The sequence below is a fragment of the Penaeus vannamei genome, chromosome 16 (genome assembly GCF_042767895.1).
Source record: "Penaeus vannamei isolate JL-2024 chromosome 16, ASM4276789v1, whole genome shotgun sequence".
Classification (NCBI taxonomy): Eukaryota; Metazoa; Arthropoda; class Malacostraca; order Decapoda; family Penaeidae; genus Penaeus; species Penaeus vannamei.
Window position 1 is genome coordinate 36,924,507 of NC_091564.1, and position 17,500 is coordinate 36,942,006.

The window sequence follows — 17,500 nt, forward strand, 5'->3', positions numbered from 1 at the left end:
CCGCCCAGCTGATCTTGCAACTGTTTTGGGGGAAATATCTGAGGATCTAGGGGAATATTCTCGAAGGCAAATTAACATGAAATATTAATTCTTGAAGCGGACTGTGCGTCTAAATGATCTAAGAAGTAAGTTAAGACAAAGAAATGTAAACTATAAGCCACATGTCATAGGTAGTGAAATATTGATCCGAGATCTACATACTTATCAGAAAATTCCCCTCATCGATGACAACCAACGGTACAATCAATACAACAAATATAAATACACTAACTTGAACAAAAGATAAAACGAGACCCTCCAAATAAACCAAAATACTACCCGTAACCAACCGAAAAAAACAACTATTTCCTCATACCACCAAGGAACGGCGGGGGGAATTTCTCTCGCTTCTCCCGCACCAGTCCGAGCTGCGGGGGAACTTCCCTAGCTTCCCTCCCTAGCCTCAGCGCCTCGCCGGGGAATCGCCAGCCGGACGGTGACGGACGGAGCAAGCAGACATCTCGACCTCTCGTGACCTGACAGCCTCTGTGCAACGAAGCAACAATGGCTCTTAACAAGCTCAGCATTGATAAACTAGACCTCGCTGGCAAGAGGGTGTTTATGAGGTGAGTTTTAAGAGAGGAATTGATGTCAAAGTGTTTTTCTTTTATGAGAGGGACACGCAACGGTGTAATTTTCCGGTGTCTTGCTCAATCGTCGGGGAAATTACTGGGTTCTATTACTCACTTTCTTATGTATTTTCAAAGTTCCAGGGTTGATTTGCGTGTAATTGACTGATACTTATTAATGGTTGCTGCATGTCATTACTGTCTAGAGGTGGTATTTGTAAAACAAAATGGCTTATTGATTTTCCACAAAACTGCAATTGTCGTTGCAACATTTCCCAGTTTTTGCCTTGGTTGTTTTAAGTAGGACACCATATCTTATGTATCATATATTATGTGTCTGTCTCTCTGTCTGTGTGTGCGTGTGTATGTTTGTGTATGTGAGTGTAAGTGTGAGCATTGTCAGTCTGTCTGTCTCTCTGTCTCTTTTTATGCCAGTGTCTATGTTTGTCAGTCTGTCTATGTATCTATGTATATCTGTATCTCTATGAATCAGTCTAACTATCTGTCTAATTTATGATTGTTTATGAATATGTATTTTCTATTTTTCAGAGTCGACTTCAATGTCCCACAGAAGGACGGAAAGATCACGAACAACCAGCGCATTGTTGCTGCCCTTGACACCATCAAGTATGCCCTGGACAAGAATGCCAAGAGTGTCGTCCTTTGCTCTCACCTTGGCAGACCTGATGGTGAGAATGGAATGACTGGGAAGAATGCGCTGGTCATTGATTTTCTGTTTCGGATTTAGGAGTATGGATTGGGAGGACTGGTCTTTGTAATAAATTTGCAGAGTTTCAGATAATCTGAATGAGATTTTAGCTTTTTATTATTGTTGTAGTGTAATCATTTTTTGGGCCTTTGAAGAGTTTGGAAAGTTGTTGGTAATTTGCTTTACAAGCTTTGTGATATGCCCATTATTTGTAGATGGCAAGATTTTCTGCCATTGCTATATTTTTGATGTTTGTAAGTTTTGAATTTTGAAACTCCTTTTCAAGACGTCAATAGTGATGTAGCGGCCAACAGTTTTCATCAGTATAACTGATTTCTGTCAATCAGTGGAGATTTATATTGTAGATTATTTTACCATTTGTGAAATACATCTAATACTAACAAAACCTTGTTCACAGGTAACAAAAACATGAAGTTCACTCTGGCTCCCGTGGCTGAGGAACTGAAGAAGCTTCTGGGCAAAGATGTCACTTTCCTCCCTGACTGCGTTGGTGCCGAGGTCGAAGCTGCTTGTGCTGATCCTCCCGCCGGCTCTGTCATCCTCCTTGAGAACCTTAGATTCCACGTAGAGGAGGAGGGCAAGGGTGTAGATGCATCCGGTGCTAAGGTATGGTATTCTGATAATTTTTAAAGTTTTATAATTTGTATCTTGTGTATTTAGTTACTGATAATAGTTCAGGAAAAGAAAACTTTTTTTTTTTTTTTTAGAATGTTTAATGCTCTGGCAGGTAAAAGCTGACCCTGCCAAAGTGGCAGAATTCCGTACCTCTTTGCGGAAACTTGGAGATTTGTATGTGAATGATGCCTTCGGAACTGCCCACCGTGCTCACTCCTCCATGGTTGGGGAGGGCTTTGAGAAGCGGGCCTCAGGTTTCTTGCTCAAGAAAGAACTTACATATTTTGCCAAAGCCCTGGAAAGCCCAGAGAGGTATGTGTCCTTGTTATATAAAGAGATTTAGTGGTATGATTAATATACATTTTGTTAGTTTTTTTAATCTGTATTTTATGGAATTTAATTCAATATTTTTTTCTGAAAAGGAAGTTATTTTATCAGTGATATAAAAAGTTCATGTGATATTAGATGATTATTTACAGTAGGATGCATCATAAAAGTAACACTATTTTTCAATCTCTACACTTTTAAATAAGTACTTGGAATATCAAATGAAATATTAAAGAAATAGTATGTATAAAGAAAAGTATATCCAAATTTGCACAAGATAATTTATGATTGTTACATAAGCATGATAGTACTAAATTTTTTTGGATTGTAGCTCAACAATTTCTAGATAAGCTTCATATTTATTGTTTTAAGTTATATTTACTAAATGGATCCAAATTGCTCTCAACAGGCCCTTCCTTGCTATCCTGGGTGGAGCCAAGGTCAAGGATAAGATCCAGCTGATCGAGAACATGTTGGACCGCGTGAACGAGATGATGATTGTTGGTGGCATGGCCTTCACATTCCTCAAGGTCACAAAGAACATGGAGGTGAGGCATACAAAATACGCCACTCTTTGGTAATAGTTTATGTTGTCAAAGGGACGGCAACTTTCTGATGGAAAAGTACATCTGACAGTATATGGCTAAATGAGAGTCTTTGGAAAGTCTTTGATTTGGTACATTTATTATAGAGCTTGCTACTTTTATTTAGGATTATTTAGACATCTTGTATTATTTATGGTTAGTTTAATGAGCATAGCAAGATGGTGTATTCTTTTATTGTTGTAAAAACCTAGGGTATATGGGTAGAGTTTTCCTTGTATAGTGCACAGTACCCGTAGTCAGTGGTTTTAGAGAATTATATGTGATTTGTGCGTAGGAGTCTTGAGTGCATGTCTCGTCTTAATTACAGTTCTTAATAAGAATTCATTCTTTATAAGCTACTTTTCCTTCATTCCCGCAGATTGGAACCTCTCTGTATGATGAGGAAGGTGCCAAGATTGTGGACAAATTGATCGCAAAGGCTCAGGAGAAGAACGTCAAATTGCACTTCCCGGTTGATTTTGTGACAGCGGACAAGTTTGATGAAAATGCAAATGTAAGTTCAGTACTTTTTCAATATCTGGGTGTCTCATGCTTGAATGTACACACACACACACACACACACACACACACACACACACACACACACACACACACACACACACACACACACACACACACACACACACACACACACACACACATACATACACATACATACACATACATACACATACATACACATACATACACACACATACATACACATACACACACATACACACACATACACACACATACACACACACACACACACACACACACACACACACACACACACACACACACACACACACACACACACACACCTACACACACACACACACCTACACAGACACGCACACGTACACACACACACATGCCTACACACACACACATACCTACACACACACACATACCTACACACACACACATACCTACACACACCCACATACACACACACGTACACGCATACGCACGCACACACACACACACACACACACACACACACACACACACACACGCACACACACACACACACACACACACACACACACACACACACACACACACACACACACACACACACACACACACACCCCTCTCCCCTCTCCTCCTCCCTCTCCTCACTCACTTGTATATATAAACACACCTCTCCTGCTAAATCTTACCCGAGGCTAAAACTCCTTCCTCAGGTTGGTGCTGCAACAGCCGCTGAAGGCATTCCAGCTGGATGGATGGGACTGGACTGTGGACCAGAGTCTGTCAAGATCTTCAAGACGGCTGTGTCTGGGGCTAAGACTATTGTCTGGAACGGGTGAGAGAGACTTTTTTTTAGCGGTTCTTTTTCTGTTGTGTCTCCTTTTACAGTTTTTTTTCCTTTGAAAGTTTATTGGTATTGTTATTGTTATTATTTTTGTTATTATTATTTAGTTATTTATTATTATTTTTGTTATTATTATTTAGTTATTTATTATTATTATTATTATTTTTTGTTTTTTTGTTTTTTGTTTTTTGTTTTCTTTCCTTTTTTGTTTTGTTTCATTCTTATTCTTTTTTCTTCCCCCTTACCTTGCCCTTCTCATCCCAATCTATACACCTTTTGTTCATTCCCCTTTTCCTCCTTTTCCTCCTCTGCCTCCTCCCTCCTCTGCCTCCTCCCTCTTTCCTCTCTCCTCTCTCTTCTCTCTTCTCCTTCCACTCCACTCCCTCCTCCCTCCTCTGCCTCCTCCCTCTTTCCTCCCTCCTCTCTCTTCTCTCTTCTCCTTCCACTCCACTCCCTCCATTCCCTTTTTTCTCTTTCCTCTCCCTTCCTTTTTTTTTCTTATTATTTCCTCTCCCCTCTCCTCACTCCCACTCCCACTCCCTTGTCCACTTTCATCTCTCTCCTCTCTTTTCTCTCCTCTTCCCACTCCCCACTCACCACTCCCTCGTCCACTTCATTGCTCTGATTTCCTCTCTCCTGACCTTCTTCCCATCTCTTGTCGCTTTTCTCCTCCATCCTCTCTCTTTTCTCCTTTCGTCTTCATCCCCTCTCCCCTCCCATCCTCTGTCCACTCTCTCCCTTCATATACTGTCTTTCAGTTTCTCTTAACTTTAGTCCTCACTTTGTAATTAGTCATGTAAAAGTTAATCTATTTGGGTATTAAAATAACCCACTTGATTGCATCCTGCACGAAAAATGTTGCAATTAGATCCAGTAGGCAAAATTTGGTCCATTCATCAGCATCTAATTCATGACCAGTAATGATAGATAATTGGATCACCAATATATTAGGTCTTATTCATTTGTGCCAATTTTACTGTAAAATTTCTGACAAGATTTGTACCCGGTAGACCTCTTTATGTTTTGTATTTAATTGATTCGTCTTTGTTATTTTCGGTTCTTATTCACAATGTTAATTTTGATGAAATCTGATTTTACTTTTAATCATATATGCATTCATCTATGTTACCTTCATCCATTTTTTTAAATTATTTTTTTTATTTGAAAGGAATGACTTGTTTTGAAATGGATGGATTTCTTTCTGATTTCTTTCAGAAAGGTATTATATTTGGAATTATGTTTTACAGAGATCACCAAATTAGTTTCATTGTACAAGGAAAAAAAGGAACGTTTTAACATGAATACAGGCATTTCTGCTCCCACCTCCCCTTATTCTGTATTTCTTGCAGACCCTGTGGTGTATTTGAATTTGACAAGTTTGCCAATGGCACCAAGGCTGTCATGGATATGGTAGTAGATGTGACCAAGGCAGGCGCCACAACCATTATTGGTGGTGGTGACACGGCCACTTGCTGTGCAAAGTGGGGAACTGAGGACAAAGTGTCCCATGTGTCTACCGGTGGTGGTGCCTCTCTTGAGCTCCTGGAAGGTATGTCTATCACTTGCAGTGAAAATTAAAATTAGTACTCTGAAATAAACATTGATTTGATATACTCTGAAATAAAGATAGACTTCATATATTTTACAAAGTTATGTAGCCAATAATGCTCCTAGTTCGATATGTGTGCCAAATATACCCAGATGACTATAAACTAATTTTTGGGGGCGTTTTACTAACTTATTTCCTATCTTCCAATTTCAGGAAAGACTCTGCCTGGAGTGGCAGCACTCACAGATGCTTAAGAATTGTTGACAGATTCTTGTATCAAATGATAAATGTTTACTTTTAAGTTATAGACTGGAAAACCACTGGAAAATAAGTGTTGCATTAAATTTGACATCAGAAAAGTCAGATTACATATATGTATAAAACACTTCCATTTCTTAGGGACTGAAATGTAAATTATGTGGACTGTATAGTGTAAGACTGTTGTATTATTGTGATGACTTTTTCTAAATCTAAAGATATTTATTTCTAGTCTCCGTTGGAATACAGTATTACATGTTTTTAGTAATTGTTTGTGAAGAATTGTCAACTGTAGTCCAGTTCCTGTAATACATATGCTATGTATACATGTACCTTAAAATATGAATGGCTTTACAGTTATTAAAAAAAAAAGAATTTTGAATAAAAAAATGGACTGAAACATTGAGTAATGATCATTGATTTAATTTAAATTATGTCTCAATATATATATTTTGACCATTATAATTTCCAAGACAAAATAAATGATAAGGTACTCTGCTGCAGTTTATTTAGATCCATATACAGTAATTAGAAAGAATAATGTGGCCTCACTACAGGTGTAAAAAATGATTAGGCTCGGATTTTTTGCTCTGCTTTGTATCAGATTTAGTAGACGTACTTTATATTCAGAAGAAATAACATCTTGCAACCATCCTATGGAAATAGGAAATTTACTAGATTATTGTGGGAGTCTTGGGAAATGTATCTGCAATATCTTCCAGGTGCATCATTTGCTTGTCAAGTTCCATCAATAAATTTATAAATATAGATGACTTGAATGATAAAGATGGACTGCCTGTCATAAAAAAGTGCATTATACTAAAAATAAATCACTGATTTTCACATTTCAAACTAAACTTGCTCATTGATACTATGGTTTGCCATTTCTCCTACTTAGGGGCTGTGGTTGCTTAAAACTGGAGATACTGACATCTAATTGTAAATTTATGAAAAAAGCAATGATATGAATTTGATTTTAAATTAATCTTGACAGAAATGTTTCTCATTCATATTGTATAAATTGAACAATAATGGCAATCTTTAATCCGTGTCAAATACTCATTTATTTATTTTTTTCTCTCTCTCTCTTTCTTTCTCTCTCTCTCTCTCTCTCTCTCTCTCTCTCTCTCTCTGTCTCTCTCTCTCTCTCTCTCTCTCTCTCTCTCTCTCTCTCTCTCTCTCTCTCTCTCTCTCTCTCTCTCTCTCTCTCTCTCTCTCTCCAACATATATAGGTCTTCAGGTTGTCATTTTTTATACAATCAATGTGTTGTTAAAAACCTTTCCTGTCACCCTTGTTCTTCCACTAAAGAAATCAGAAATCTAAAAAAAGGAAAGAAGTCTCTCCTGTGAATTTACATTTTCTGAGAAACAAATTTTTCCACCCGTTTTCTTTGAAAATTATTATAGGATAAAGATTTCATGTATCTGTTATTTGATTTATCTGATTTAAGAGAGCTTAGTAAATAGACATGAATGAAAATGGAGAAAATAAATCTGACACTTAATAACCTTGGATATAGTAATCAGGAGTTAAAAAGATCATAGATGCTTAATTTTTGTTAATTTGGTTATTTTATTAAAAATTCACCTTCGATTTCGACGCACTTTATCACTGATAATGTTTTTACCAAAAGCAAACATCGTCTTGGATCGATCTTGGTGCACAGTAGATACGATAAACTTTAGGTTGATCATTTGCAAAAACTAAATTGCGTAATAACAACCCAATTCGCACATCTTCGTCCAGAACTCCAAAAGTGTATACCCAATACAACTTCGACGTTGAAAATCGTATAGAAGTGTTGTGGGAACCTTACCCGAAGTCAAGGAGGTTTTGTTGCATTTGCTTGTGTTTGGCGGTCCACAGTGAAAATTAGGTCTTCTTCACTTTTGTTACGTTTAGGCAAGATACTTATGAGTGGCTCATGCTAGGGTTATCCTGGGGAATTGTCCATCGCCTTTCAGCTGCTATGGACTGAACTTCATGAGTGACAGACTTTGATTCAGCCTTCGGACTTTCAATTCCACTTTTTGGCCGTTCGTCTGTTACTGAATTCAACTATGCATAACTGTCCTTTAAACACAGAGCACTGAGTAGCGTTTATGAAGAATCTTTGGGCAAAAATGAAACAGTCATGACCCATGAATTAAGAAACTTTGATTTTACACATTTTGAACACTTAAACCAGAAAGATAACACTTTCTGCCCTACCAAGGTGAGAGTCTTATCTTAACCCCCCCCTCCCCCTCTTTTATCACTTTTGGATCCGGTGTCAAGGTTCCAGCGATCTTCCAGACATAAATAATGATGAAGTATCTTTCTCTCCGTCATTTTAACGAGAAAAATCTTGAGTTGGTGCTGTCCTGCTGTCAATCTTATTGGTGAAAGCTCTTTGAATCTGTTCTAGTAAATATTAGATCTTAAGTGAGACTTGGATTCCATAGTTGGCCCTGATATTCCAGTCTCGGAAACGTTAAAATTTTCCATAGTAGTAAAAGGTGCTCTGGAACCTTAGTCTGAAAAGCTCACACTGTTCATTCACTTATAACTTTTCCTTTGTTGATTGCAAGCTGTATCGAAATAGCAATCATATTCGATTGCATGTTGAATAAAATCATTATGATGGCCGGTATTGGTCGAGTCTGTGGTTACCTGATAATATTTATCAAAAAACGATTTAACTACGAGACCATGATCCCATAAAACAATATATATATATATATATATATATATATATATATATATAATAAATCTTAGTAATTTTTTCTATCATTAATTCATATTCGAATAAATCAATCCATATTTTTTTCTTTATCCTTCTTACTTTTCTTTCTTTTCTATTCTTCTTTTTTTTCTTCTCCTTGTCCTTTCTTCTTTCATCATTTCCTGATACTGCTTCTTCCTCCCTTTGTTCCTGTTCTCTCTGTAGTTGTTCTTCTTTTCTTTATTCCTCCCATCTCCTCCTCCTCTTCTCTCTCCTTTCCCTACTCCTCCACTTACCCCTCCTCCTCATCTTCATTCTTCCCTTCCTCCTCCTCCTTTTCCTTTTCTTCCTCCTTCTCCTTCTTCTTCTTCTTCCCCTCCTCCTTCTCCTCTTCTTCCTCCTCACCATTCTTCTTCTCCTCCTCCTGCTTTTTCTTCTTCCCCTTATCTTTCCTCTGTATTTTCTATATTCTCTTTTCCCCTCCTCCTTCTTCTCCTCCTCCTCCTCCTTCTCCGTATGTTTCTTCTTCCCCTTATTTTTCCCTCTGTATCTTTTTGTTCTCTCTCTTTTCCTCTCCCCCCCTCCTCCTCTTTTTTCTCTTTCTTCCTCTTCTTCTTTCCTCCTATTCCTTCTCCTCCTCCTCCTCCTCCCTTCTCCACCTGTTTTTGTTCTTCCTTCTCTTCCAACTTCTCCTCCTGTTCCTCCTTCTTCTCCTCCTCCTTTTTTCTTCTTCCTCCTCTTCCAACTTTTCCTCCTCCTCTTCCTCCTTCTCCTCCTCCCTTCCCTCCCCTCTCCTCCTTTTTTCTTTTTTCTCCTCTTTCTCCTTCTTCTCCTCCTGTCTTCCCTCCTCCTTTTCTTCTTCTTCCTCCTCTTCCTCCTTCTCTTCCTGCCTTCCCTCCTCCTCCTCCTTTTTTTCTTTTTCCTCCTATTCCAACTTTTCCTCCTCCTCTTCCTCCTTTCTCCTCCTCCTCTTCCTCCTCCTAATACCAACCAGACTTAAAAATACTCCAAAGATAGAACACATGAATCTATACTTGATTAAAGGTTTAATTAAGTTTTACGGAAACTAATATGTCGAAATGTATGAAATATTTCGTAATGAACCAAAGGCAAGGTTCCAATAAAACCTTAAATATAGTTAAAATAATATGTCAGGGATCTTTATGATAAAGCAATTTTTTATACTTTTTCAATTTTTTAACCTTTTCACTTTTCTTCACTTTTTTATTACTCCAAAGCCCGTGTGCAGAAACATACGTCCATCAAGTATTAAAGAGAGAATATTAACTTCCTAATTCAATGAAAGTGATTACCACCAAATCAAGCAGTTGAATTCATTGCTCACAATGGCTTAATAACTTTTCTCAAAAATTCCGCGAAACCGTAATTTACGCATACAACTTCAAAGTCCTTTATTTTTTAGTATCTGTTTTGTTTGTACAATTTCCATCGCAGCAGTATCTTCAGTCCTTTAATCAGATAGCAATTCACAAATGTTATATTTGTCATGTCCTCATCATTCCCAGGCTGTTTCTGTTTAAATTAGTCTAGCCTCTCTCTGTCTCGTTTTCTTTGGTCTCCTTTGCTGTTCCTCCTTGCGCACACTTTTCTCGTTCATTGTCTCTGTCTGTGTTTGTTTGTCTGTCTATCGATCACACACACACACACACATTCTTTCTCTTCCCCCCCTCTCACTCTCTCTCCCTTTCTTCCTCATATTCTCTCTCTTCCTCTCCCCCCCGTCCCTCTCTTCCTCTCTCTCACTCACTCACTCTCTCTCTCTCTCTCTCTCTCTCTCTCTCTCTCTCTCTCTCTCTCTCTCTCTCTCTCTCTCTCTCTCTCTCTCTCTCTCTCTCTCTCTCTCTCTCTCTCTCTCTCTCTCTCCTCCCTCCCTCGCTCCCTCCCTCCCTCCCTCCCTCCCTCCCTCCCTCCCTCCCTCCCTCCCTCCCTCCCTCCCTCCCTCTCTCTCTCTCTCTCTCTCTCTCTCTCTCTCTCTCTCTCTCTCTCTCTCTCTCTCTCTTCCTCACAACCTTCTCTTCCCCCCCTCTCACTCTCTTTCCCTTTCTTCCTCATATTTTCTCTCTTCCTCTCTCCCTCCCCCCGTCTCTCTCTCTCTCTCTCTCTCTCTCTCTCTCTCTCTCTCTCTCTCTCTCTCTCTCTCTCTCTCTCTCTCTCTCTCTCTCTCTCTCTCTCTCTCTCTCTCTCTTTCTCTCTCTCTCTCTCTCTCTCTCTCTCTCTCTCTCTCTCACTCTCTCTCTCTCTCTCTCTCTCTCTCTCTCTCTCTCGCTCTCTCTCTTTCTTTCTTTCTTTCTTTCTCTCTCCCTCCCTCTCTCCCTCTCTCCTTCCTTCCCTCCCTCCCTCCCTCCCTCCCTCTCTCTCTCTCTCTCTCTCTCTCTCTCTCTCTCTCTCTCTCTCTCTCTCTCTCTCTCTCTCTCTCTCTCTCTCTCTCTCTCTCTCTCTCTCTCTCACCTCACATTCTTTCTCTTCTCCCCTCTCACTCTCTCTCCCTTCATCTCTTCCCCCGTCTCTCTCTCTCTCTCTCTCTCTCTCTCTCTCTCTCTCTCTCTCTCTCTCTCTCTCTCTCTCTCTCTCTCTCTCTCTCTCTCTCTTCCTCTCTTATCTCTCTCAAATGTGTCCTATACACACATCAACAGTAACGAAATTAATGAAAAAAACAGCAAATTGTGAAAGAATTAATACAAAAAATGAAGTTTAGAAGGAAAATATGGTGATGGAATAATTGAGAAAGTCGCTACAGATACATTGACAAAAAAAAAGATATAGTGTTCAACAGAGAGGTAGGAAATAGATTGTGAAATACGGATAGTATACTTTCGGTGGAAGAATATACAACATGATATATACATCTGTGGAGTGCTACTTCATTACGATAGTGTGGCGAAAAAAATCGTTTTTTTTTTTTTTTTTTTTTTTTTTTTTACTAATCGTAACATTTTCATATTATTATTCTTTATCAACTTTTTGTATGTTGAGAACATGATATCTATTCTTTTCTTTACACACGGCATTACTACCAATATAACAAATAAGGTTTGTCATTTCGTAAATATAGGGCAAAACAATTAATTAAACAATTAATTTTCATTGAAATGTGGGAGCACATACACACACACACGCACGCATACACACAAACACACAAACACAAACACACACCCATCAATCTATACATATTCAACTATATACATCATTGTGGATATGCAAAACATTACCACCAGCCCCCCCCCATAGAGGCCACAGTTGTAAACAAAGGTAATACAGACGACCATATCTCTTCATTCACAACAACGCCACGACCTTATGGATCGATGACGTCAATGGATCAATGACGTCATTGGATCGATGACGGTCGATCCCCCCAAGAAGTGCATTCAGAATATGTATGCATAAATACATATACATATATATATATATATATATATATATATATATATATATATATATATATATATATATATATATACATAAATATAAATAAATAAATAAATAAATATATAAATAAATAAATGAATATATATATATATATATATATATATATATATATATATATATATATATATATATATATATATATATATATATATATATAGAAAGAGAGAGAGAGAGAGAGAGTGAGATAGATAGATAGATATGTAAATACATGTACTAATAAATCATTAAGGTGTGTATAATCAATTTTAAAAAATGCAACGTAATGTCTTCAGACTAAATGCTCAAAATAACCAATTATTCCCACCTGTTTTCTTATTTTTTATTTATTTATCTACTTATTTATTATCATTATTATTTTAGAAATAAAATAAAGACTAAAGAAATAAGTGATCTGCCAAGGAGTATATACAGACGGGGGTAACGATACAAAAAAAAAAAAAAAAAAAAAATTGAGAGAACCACTGACCTAAAGAATTATTCACGCTGATATAGAGGCGCAAGCACCGCCTGTTAACGATTTTAATAGTTGATGAAACCTTGTTAGGATGTGTGAAAAAATATAAAGTTACCATTATAAAAGTTACGTCTAACAGGTTTTGAAAATGTCTGGGATTTTAGGGTGGGTGGGAAGTTGGTGGGGGGAGGGGGGTTTTAAGTAGTTTTTGATCACCTATGTGTTAGACTTTATCTCTTCGTGAAGTGAAATTATTCATAACTTGACAGAGACCATTTTGAGAAAAAAAGGATTATGTACATTTATAAACATTTTACCGTTATTCTCCATTTTCGCTAGCTATTTCATACACAAGGAGGGTACATGGGGAAAAAAACTTTTTGGGGAATATACTGATCTAAGTACTTCCTTTAATTTCGCGTAACATCTGCTATGTGTGGGTTTTTGAGGTCTCTGCTTATTATTCACACGCTGCTTATGATATTACTTTATCATGATATTACTTCATCTCCATCTTGTTAGAAATAATCGGCCAGCTAATTACATAATGTTCGCGCACGTGGTCTGCTTGCGGAGGTTGGTATATAAGGCGATCAGCTCCCCTCGACTCCCACTTGTCAACCATGGCGCTTCGCACAGCTCCCGTCCTGTCCCAGCTGGCGCTGCCTCTCGTCCTCCTCCTTCTGGTGCTCGTCCCTCTCCGCTCCTCGCTCGCCCTCCAACTGGGCTTCCCCTCGCTCACTTCGGCCTTCCGCCCTCCTCTCGACGTGGCCGGGCGTCCGTCGGAGGGACGCCAGGCGCCACAGCAAGGCCCCTGGTCGTACATCCGACATCGGCCTCAAAGCAAGCGGCAGCTGGACGAGCTGATCCCCGGCCTCCTTCAGCACTACTCGGAGCAGGAGGTGGAGGCCGCCTCCAGGTCCGAGTACAAGGCGGTGCCGTTGCCCATCGTGCACACGTCCCAGATGCTCCACCGCGGAATCAACTGTTCCGCGCTCGACTCCAACCTGCACGAGAACCACATCAAACCCGAGCTTCAGCTGCGCCCCGACTGGATCCACATTTCCGAGCTGATCGGAGACTGTCCCACCCACTACGTGGCCCGGGACCTGCCGCCCATGTACTCCCCGGCGGTGGTGCTGGAGGCCGTGTGCACGTGCGGGGGATCCCAGTGCTCCAGGGACGGACACCAGTGCGTGCCAGTGACCCGCCACATCCCCGTGTGGGTTCGTCGGGGACCCAACATTCACGTGTTGGACGTGGAAGAACTGGCGGTGGCGTGCGCGTGCGTGAGGAGGCCCAGCGTGGGAGGGAACTTCGTGTTCAGCCCCGCCGTCCACAGCTAGGAACCGACCCGACCCGCAACTCAACCTTCAACCGACAGGATCTCGTTCAAGTATTTGTCCACCGAAATGGAACATATTCAAATTATTTGGTGCTCAAGCAGAAACTATATATATACTGTGTTCATGTGAAATAGATACATGCCTCATGTTTTATCTGAGCGATTCTTTAATCCACAAAAAATATATTTTGTGGTTCCTACATATAAAGATTTGTCATCTATTTTTCCATAATTCATGAAAGACTATGTATAGACAAGAAAAATGTAAAATATGATTTCTTTGAATATCTATTCCGAAATTAATTCACACACACGAGAGTCTACATATTGTATAAATAAAACATATTCTAGTTTTCGAAATCTTCTGAAATGAAAAAAATAAAACATTCACGAATCGACGAAACATTTTATTATTCCTGGTTCAACTACTTTTGAGACCCATCCCCCCCCCCTTACCCCACGTAACATGAAAACTCTGCCCTTACCAAGAATGTCAGTAGTCAGAAGAACCGGTGGCTGAGTCTTTTGAAGTCAGGGTTCGTCCCACTTCTAAGAGGACGTCGGGACATGTTCTTAAAGCGGCGGCTCTCTCACAGGGTAAATACCCCCTGGGTGGAGGGAAGCCGTTGCTGGGGGTGACGGGTACTTCCTAAAGTAATGGTTCTTTGGAGTAAACGGATAATGAAGAACGAATAATTCATTAATAATACAGAAGTAAATAAACTGATATTTTTCACACGTTAAAAAAAAAAAATCTTACATATAAAACAGGTAATGAATCAAACCTTCGCATATTTTTCTTTCCTTAGACTTCATTTAGCTGAAAAAGAATAGGTTTAGAACAGGGTTTCCCAACCAGGGGTGATCGCTCCCCCTGGGGGTATGAGTTACCATTCCAAGGGTTGCGAGAAGTGTCCATCTTGAAGACAAGCAATTAATATATTCATTACCCATAGTCAAGAAATAGGAAGAAAAGAGCCATTGAATTTTAAAAATTCATTTATATAAACGTTTTAAAGTTACTTCTTTGATTTGTATGTGTAGGTATTTCAGGCAAGTGATTATTTTTTGTAGGGTTTATTCAAATAATCTGGGACATGTTTTCTTGTCTATATGATTGATTTTTGTTAACATATTAGAAAATGAAAAAGAATATTTCTTTTGTTGAACAAATTTAGTATAAACACACCTTCTTTATCCTTAAATAACCTATAAATTAAATTTTTTCTTAGGAGTGTAAAAACGGTTGAGAAATACTGATTTAGGATGATGGCGGTCCATCTCAACACTGTCGGGGTAACGAAGGCAAAAGGTTTCGGAACCGCTGTCGTACTTGGCCGCAGGATGATGTGGTAAGGTGGCGCCGATGTCAGCATACCAATACTCATTCACAGCTGAGTCGACTTTGACCTCGCCATTTAGTATGTCAGTGCTAAAAGCTGACTCGACTGAGAGGGACGACATATATATATATATATATATATATATATATATATATATATATATATATAGAGAGAGAGAGAGAGAGAGAGAGAGAGAGAGAGAGAGAGAGAGAGAGAGAGAGAGAGAGATACTGAGGACCCCTACCTGTAATCAAAGCATTTCTGATAGACTGAAACATGATTCTTTTTTTTCTCTCTCTCAATCTCTGCCTCTCTCTTACTCTCCCTCCGTATTCTTCATTATCTCTTTCTCTTCCGCACACACCTAACATCTAGCGTAACACGAAACGACCATTGTCAGGCACAGGAAAGGAAAATCTGGCAACTCACATTGGGCACTGAATTGCTCCGATTCGCCAAGTCTCTGTTTACACCAATCAGCTGATGCATTGCGATTGATTGTTCGCGTCTTATTCATACATACAAAAAAAAAAAAAAAGTAAATAAACTTGTTTACAGTATCCATATTGTTTTTTTTTTTTATTTTTTTTTTTATCGTTCCTGTCATCAGCAGTTGAACATATTTTCCTCAAAAGAGATTTGAGAAAAGGAGGAATGGCATTATATGTGTGTGTGTGTGTGTGTGTGTGTAATGTCCCTCTCAGTCGACTCAGCTGTGAGTACAGACATCCCAATGGTGAGGTCCAAAACGGGGGGAAAGGATCTTGCCTTGACACATCATCCTGCAGTTATGTGAAGTTTTAGGAAAGAAAAATATGCGAAGGAATTATTTTTTTACTCATTTTATGTGACAGAAATTAATCTCAAATCTTGAAGTTGTCCTATCAGTTTATTTACGACTTTATTGTTAATGAATTTATTCACTTATTCCTTTATTCGTTCTTTATTAATCATAATTAATTTAACCATTAATTTAGAAAGTACCAGTCCTCACCCTATAAAGTGCTTCCCTCTACCCAGGGGGTTATTTACCCTGTGTGAGAACCGCTGCTTCAAGAACATCGTTCTGTTAGAGTGGGACCAACTCTGACTTCAAAAGACTTTCAGCTTTCATGCCACAATCAGGGGCATTTCTGAATCACTGTGCGATTCATGAACTGACTTCTGACATTTTTGGAAAAGGCATAAGTTACGTGGGAAAAGGGGAAAAATGGAGGTCTCAAAAATGTCGAACGAGGAACAATAAAATGTTTCGTCGATTCGTGAATTTGATTTTTAGATTTCATAAGCTTTCAAAAACTAGAATGTTATATTCATACAGTATCTGCGTGAATGTATTACAAGAAATACTCAAAGAAATCTTTCATTGTTTTTATGTTTTATCTCATCCTATACTTCAATGTTACATATTCAGTAGTAATATTTCTTGTATCATGAAAAAATATACGAGAATTTCTTTTGAATATAGAACTCACAAAATGTTCTCTGTTTTATATTCCATTTTTTTAAATTTCAGAACCTCTCAGAAGTTATAGCATGATGTATGCATTTCACATTGAACACAGTGTCGTCAAATGCACGCTTAAACTTTCCTAATAAATATATTTACATATTTCCCCCCTAAATATAGTGTTTTAGCACATAGTATAATATATATTTCATTATCGGTGCAGCTCAGGAATTGGACACGTTTTACGGCAGCAGATTACGGTCGATTGAAGGTTGAGTGTTGCCTTCAACCGGTTTGGTTATGTTGCAAAACCAAAGCAAGTTATGTCATACATACATACATATATATATATATATATATATATATATATATATATATATATATATATATATATATATATATATATATATATACAAAATCATTTATATGTATTGCATATGTACAGTATATATACATATATGTTCATATATAACCACGATACCGGGCATCGATTTATTTTTATTTTCTAAGATAGTCTATCTGCCTGCATATTTTTTTCCTTCATGATGCTTCTTCACCCTATTTGTCCGTGTGTGTGGAAGGGCAGTTCATGAGGATTGCAAAGTAAAGATTATGATCGAGTGTTTCTTATCTCTTTCTTTGTTTCTTTTTATTTTTAACTGTTTTTAATCTGTATTTGTATTCAATTTAGATGATAGAATAACAGAACTTGTTGAGGAATATTTCTCTCCACATTCCTTTCTTCAGAGTACTTCTTA

General features: G+C 38.4%; 2 protein-coding genes across 2 annotated transcripts; both read left to right on the forward strand.

Moving 5' to 3' along the window:
• Positions 1–440: 440 nt before the first annotated feature.
• Pgk (phosphoglycerate kinase) lies at positions 441–6,491 on the forward strand. The gene is made up of 9 exons (XM_027378608.2): positions 441–605; positions 1,158–1,297; positions 1,736–1,944; positions 2,066–2,265; positions 2,690–2,828; positions 3,244–3,378; positions 4,058–4,179; positions 5,538–5,737; positions 5,951–6,491. Exons 1-9 carry the CDS (start codon positions 544–546, stop codon positions 5,989–5,991), a joined length of 1,248 nt encoding a protein of 415 aa, XP_027234409.2. The 5' UTR covers positions 441–543; the 3' UTR covers positions 5,992–6,491.
• A 6,586-nt stretch (positions 6,492–13,077) lies between these two features.
• Positions 13,078–14,019, forward strand: LOC113825772 (uncharacterized). Its single transcript, XM_027378604.2, has one exon. The coding sequence runs from the start codon at positions 13,228–13,230 to the stop codon at positions 13,948–13,950; it is 723 nt and encodes a 240-aa protein (XP_027234405.2). The 5' UTR covers positions 13,078–13,227; the 3' UTR covers positions 13,951–14,019.
• The last annotated feature ends 3,481 nt before the right edge of the window (positions 14,020–17,500 follow it).

Coding starts and splice junctions, on each gene's coding strand:
- Pgk (XM_027378608.2), top strand. CDS start 544: ATGGCTCTTAACAAGCTCAGCATTGATAAACTAGACCTCGCTGGCAAG. Junction 1,298..1,735: donor TCACCTTGGCAGACCTGATG/GTGAGAATGGAA, acceptor CCTTGTTCACAG/GTAACAAAAACATGAAGTTC. Junction 5,738..5,950: donor CTCTCTTGAGCTCCTGGAAG/GTATGTCTATCA, acceptor TTCCAATTTCAG/GAAAGACTCTGCCTGGAGTG.
- LOC113825772 (XM_027378604.2), top strand. CDS start 13,228: ATGGCGCTTCGCACAGCTCCCGTCCTGTCCCAGCTGGCGCTGCCTCTC.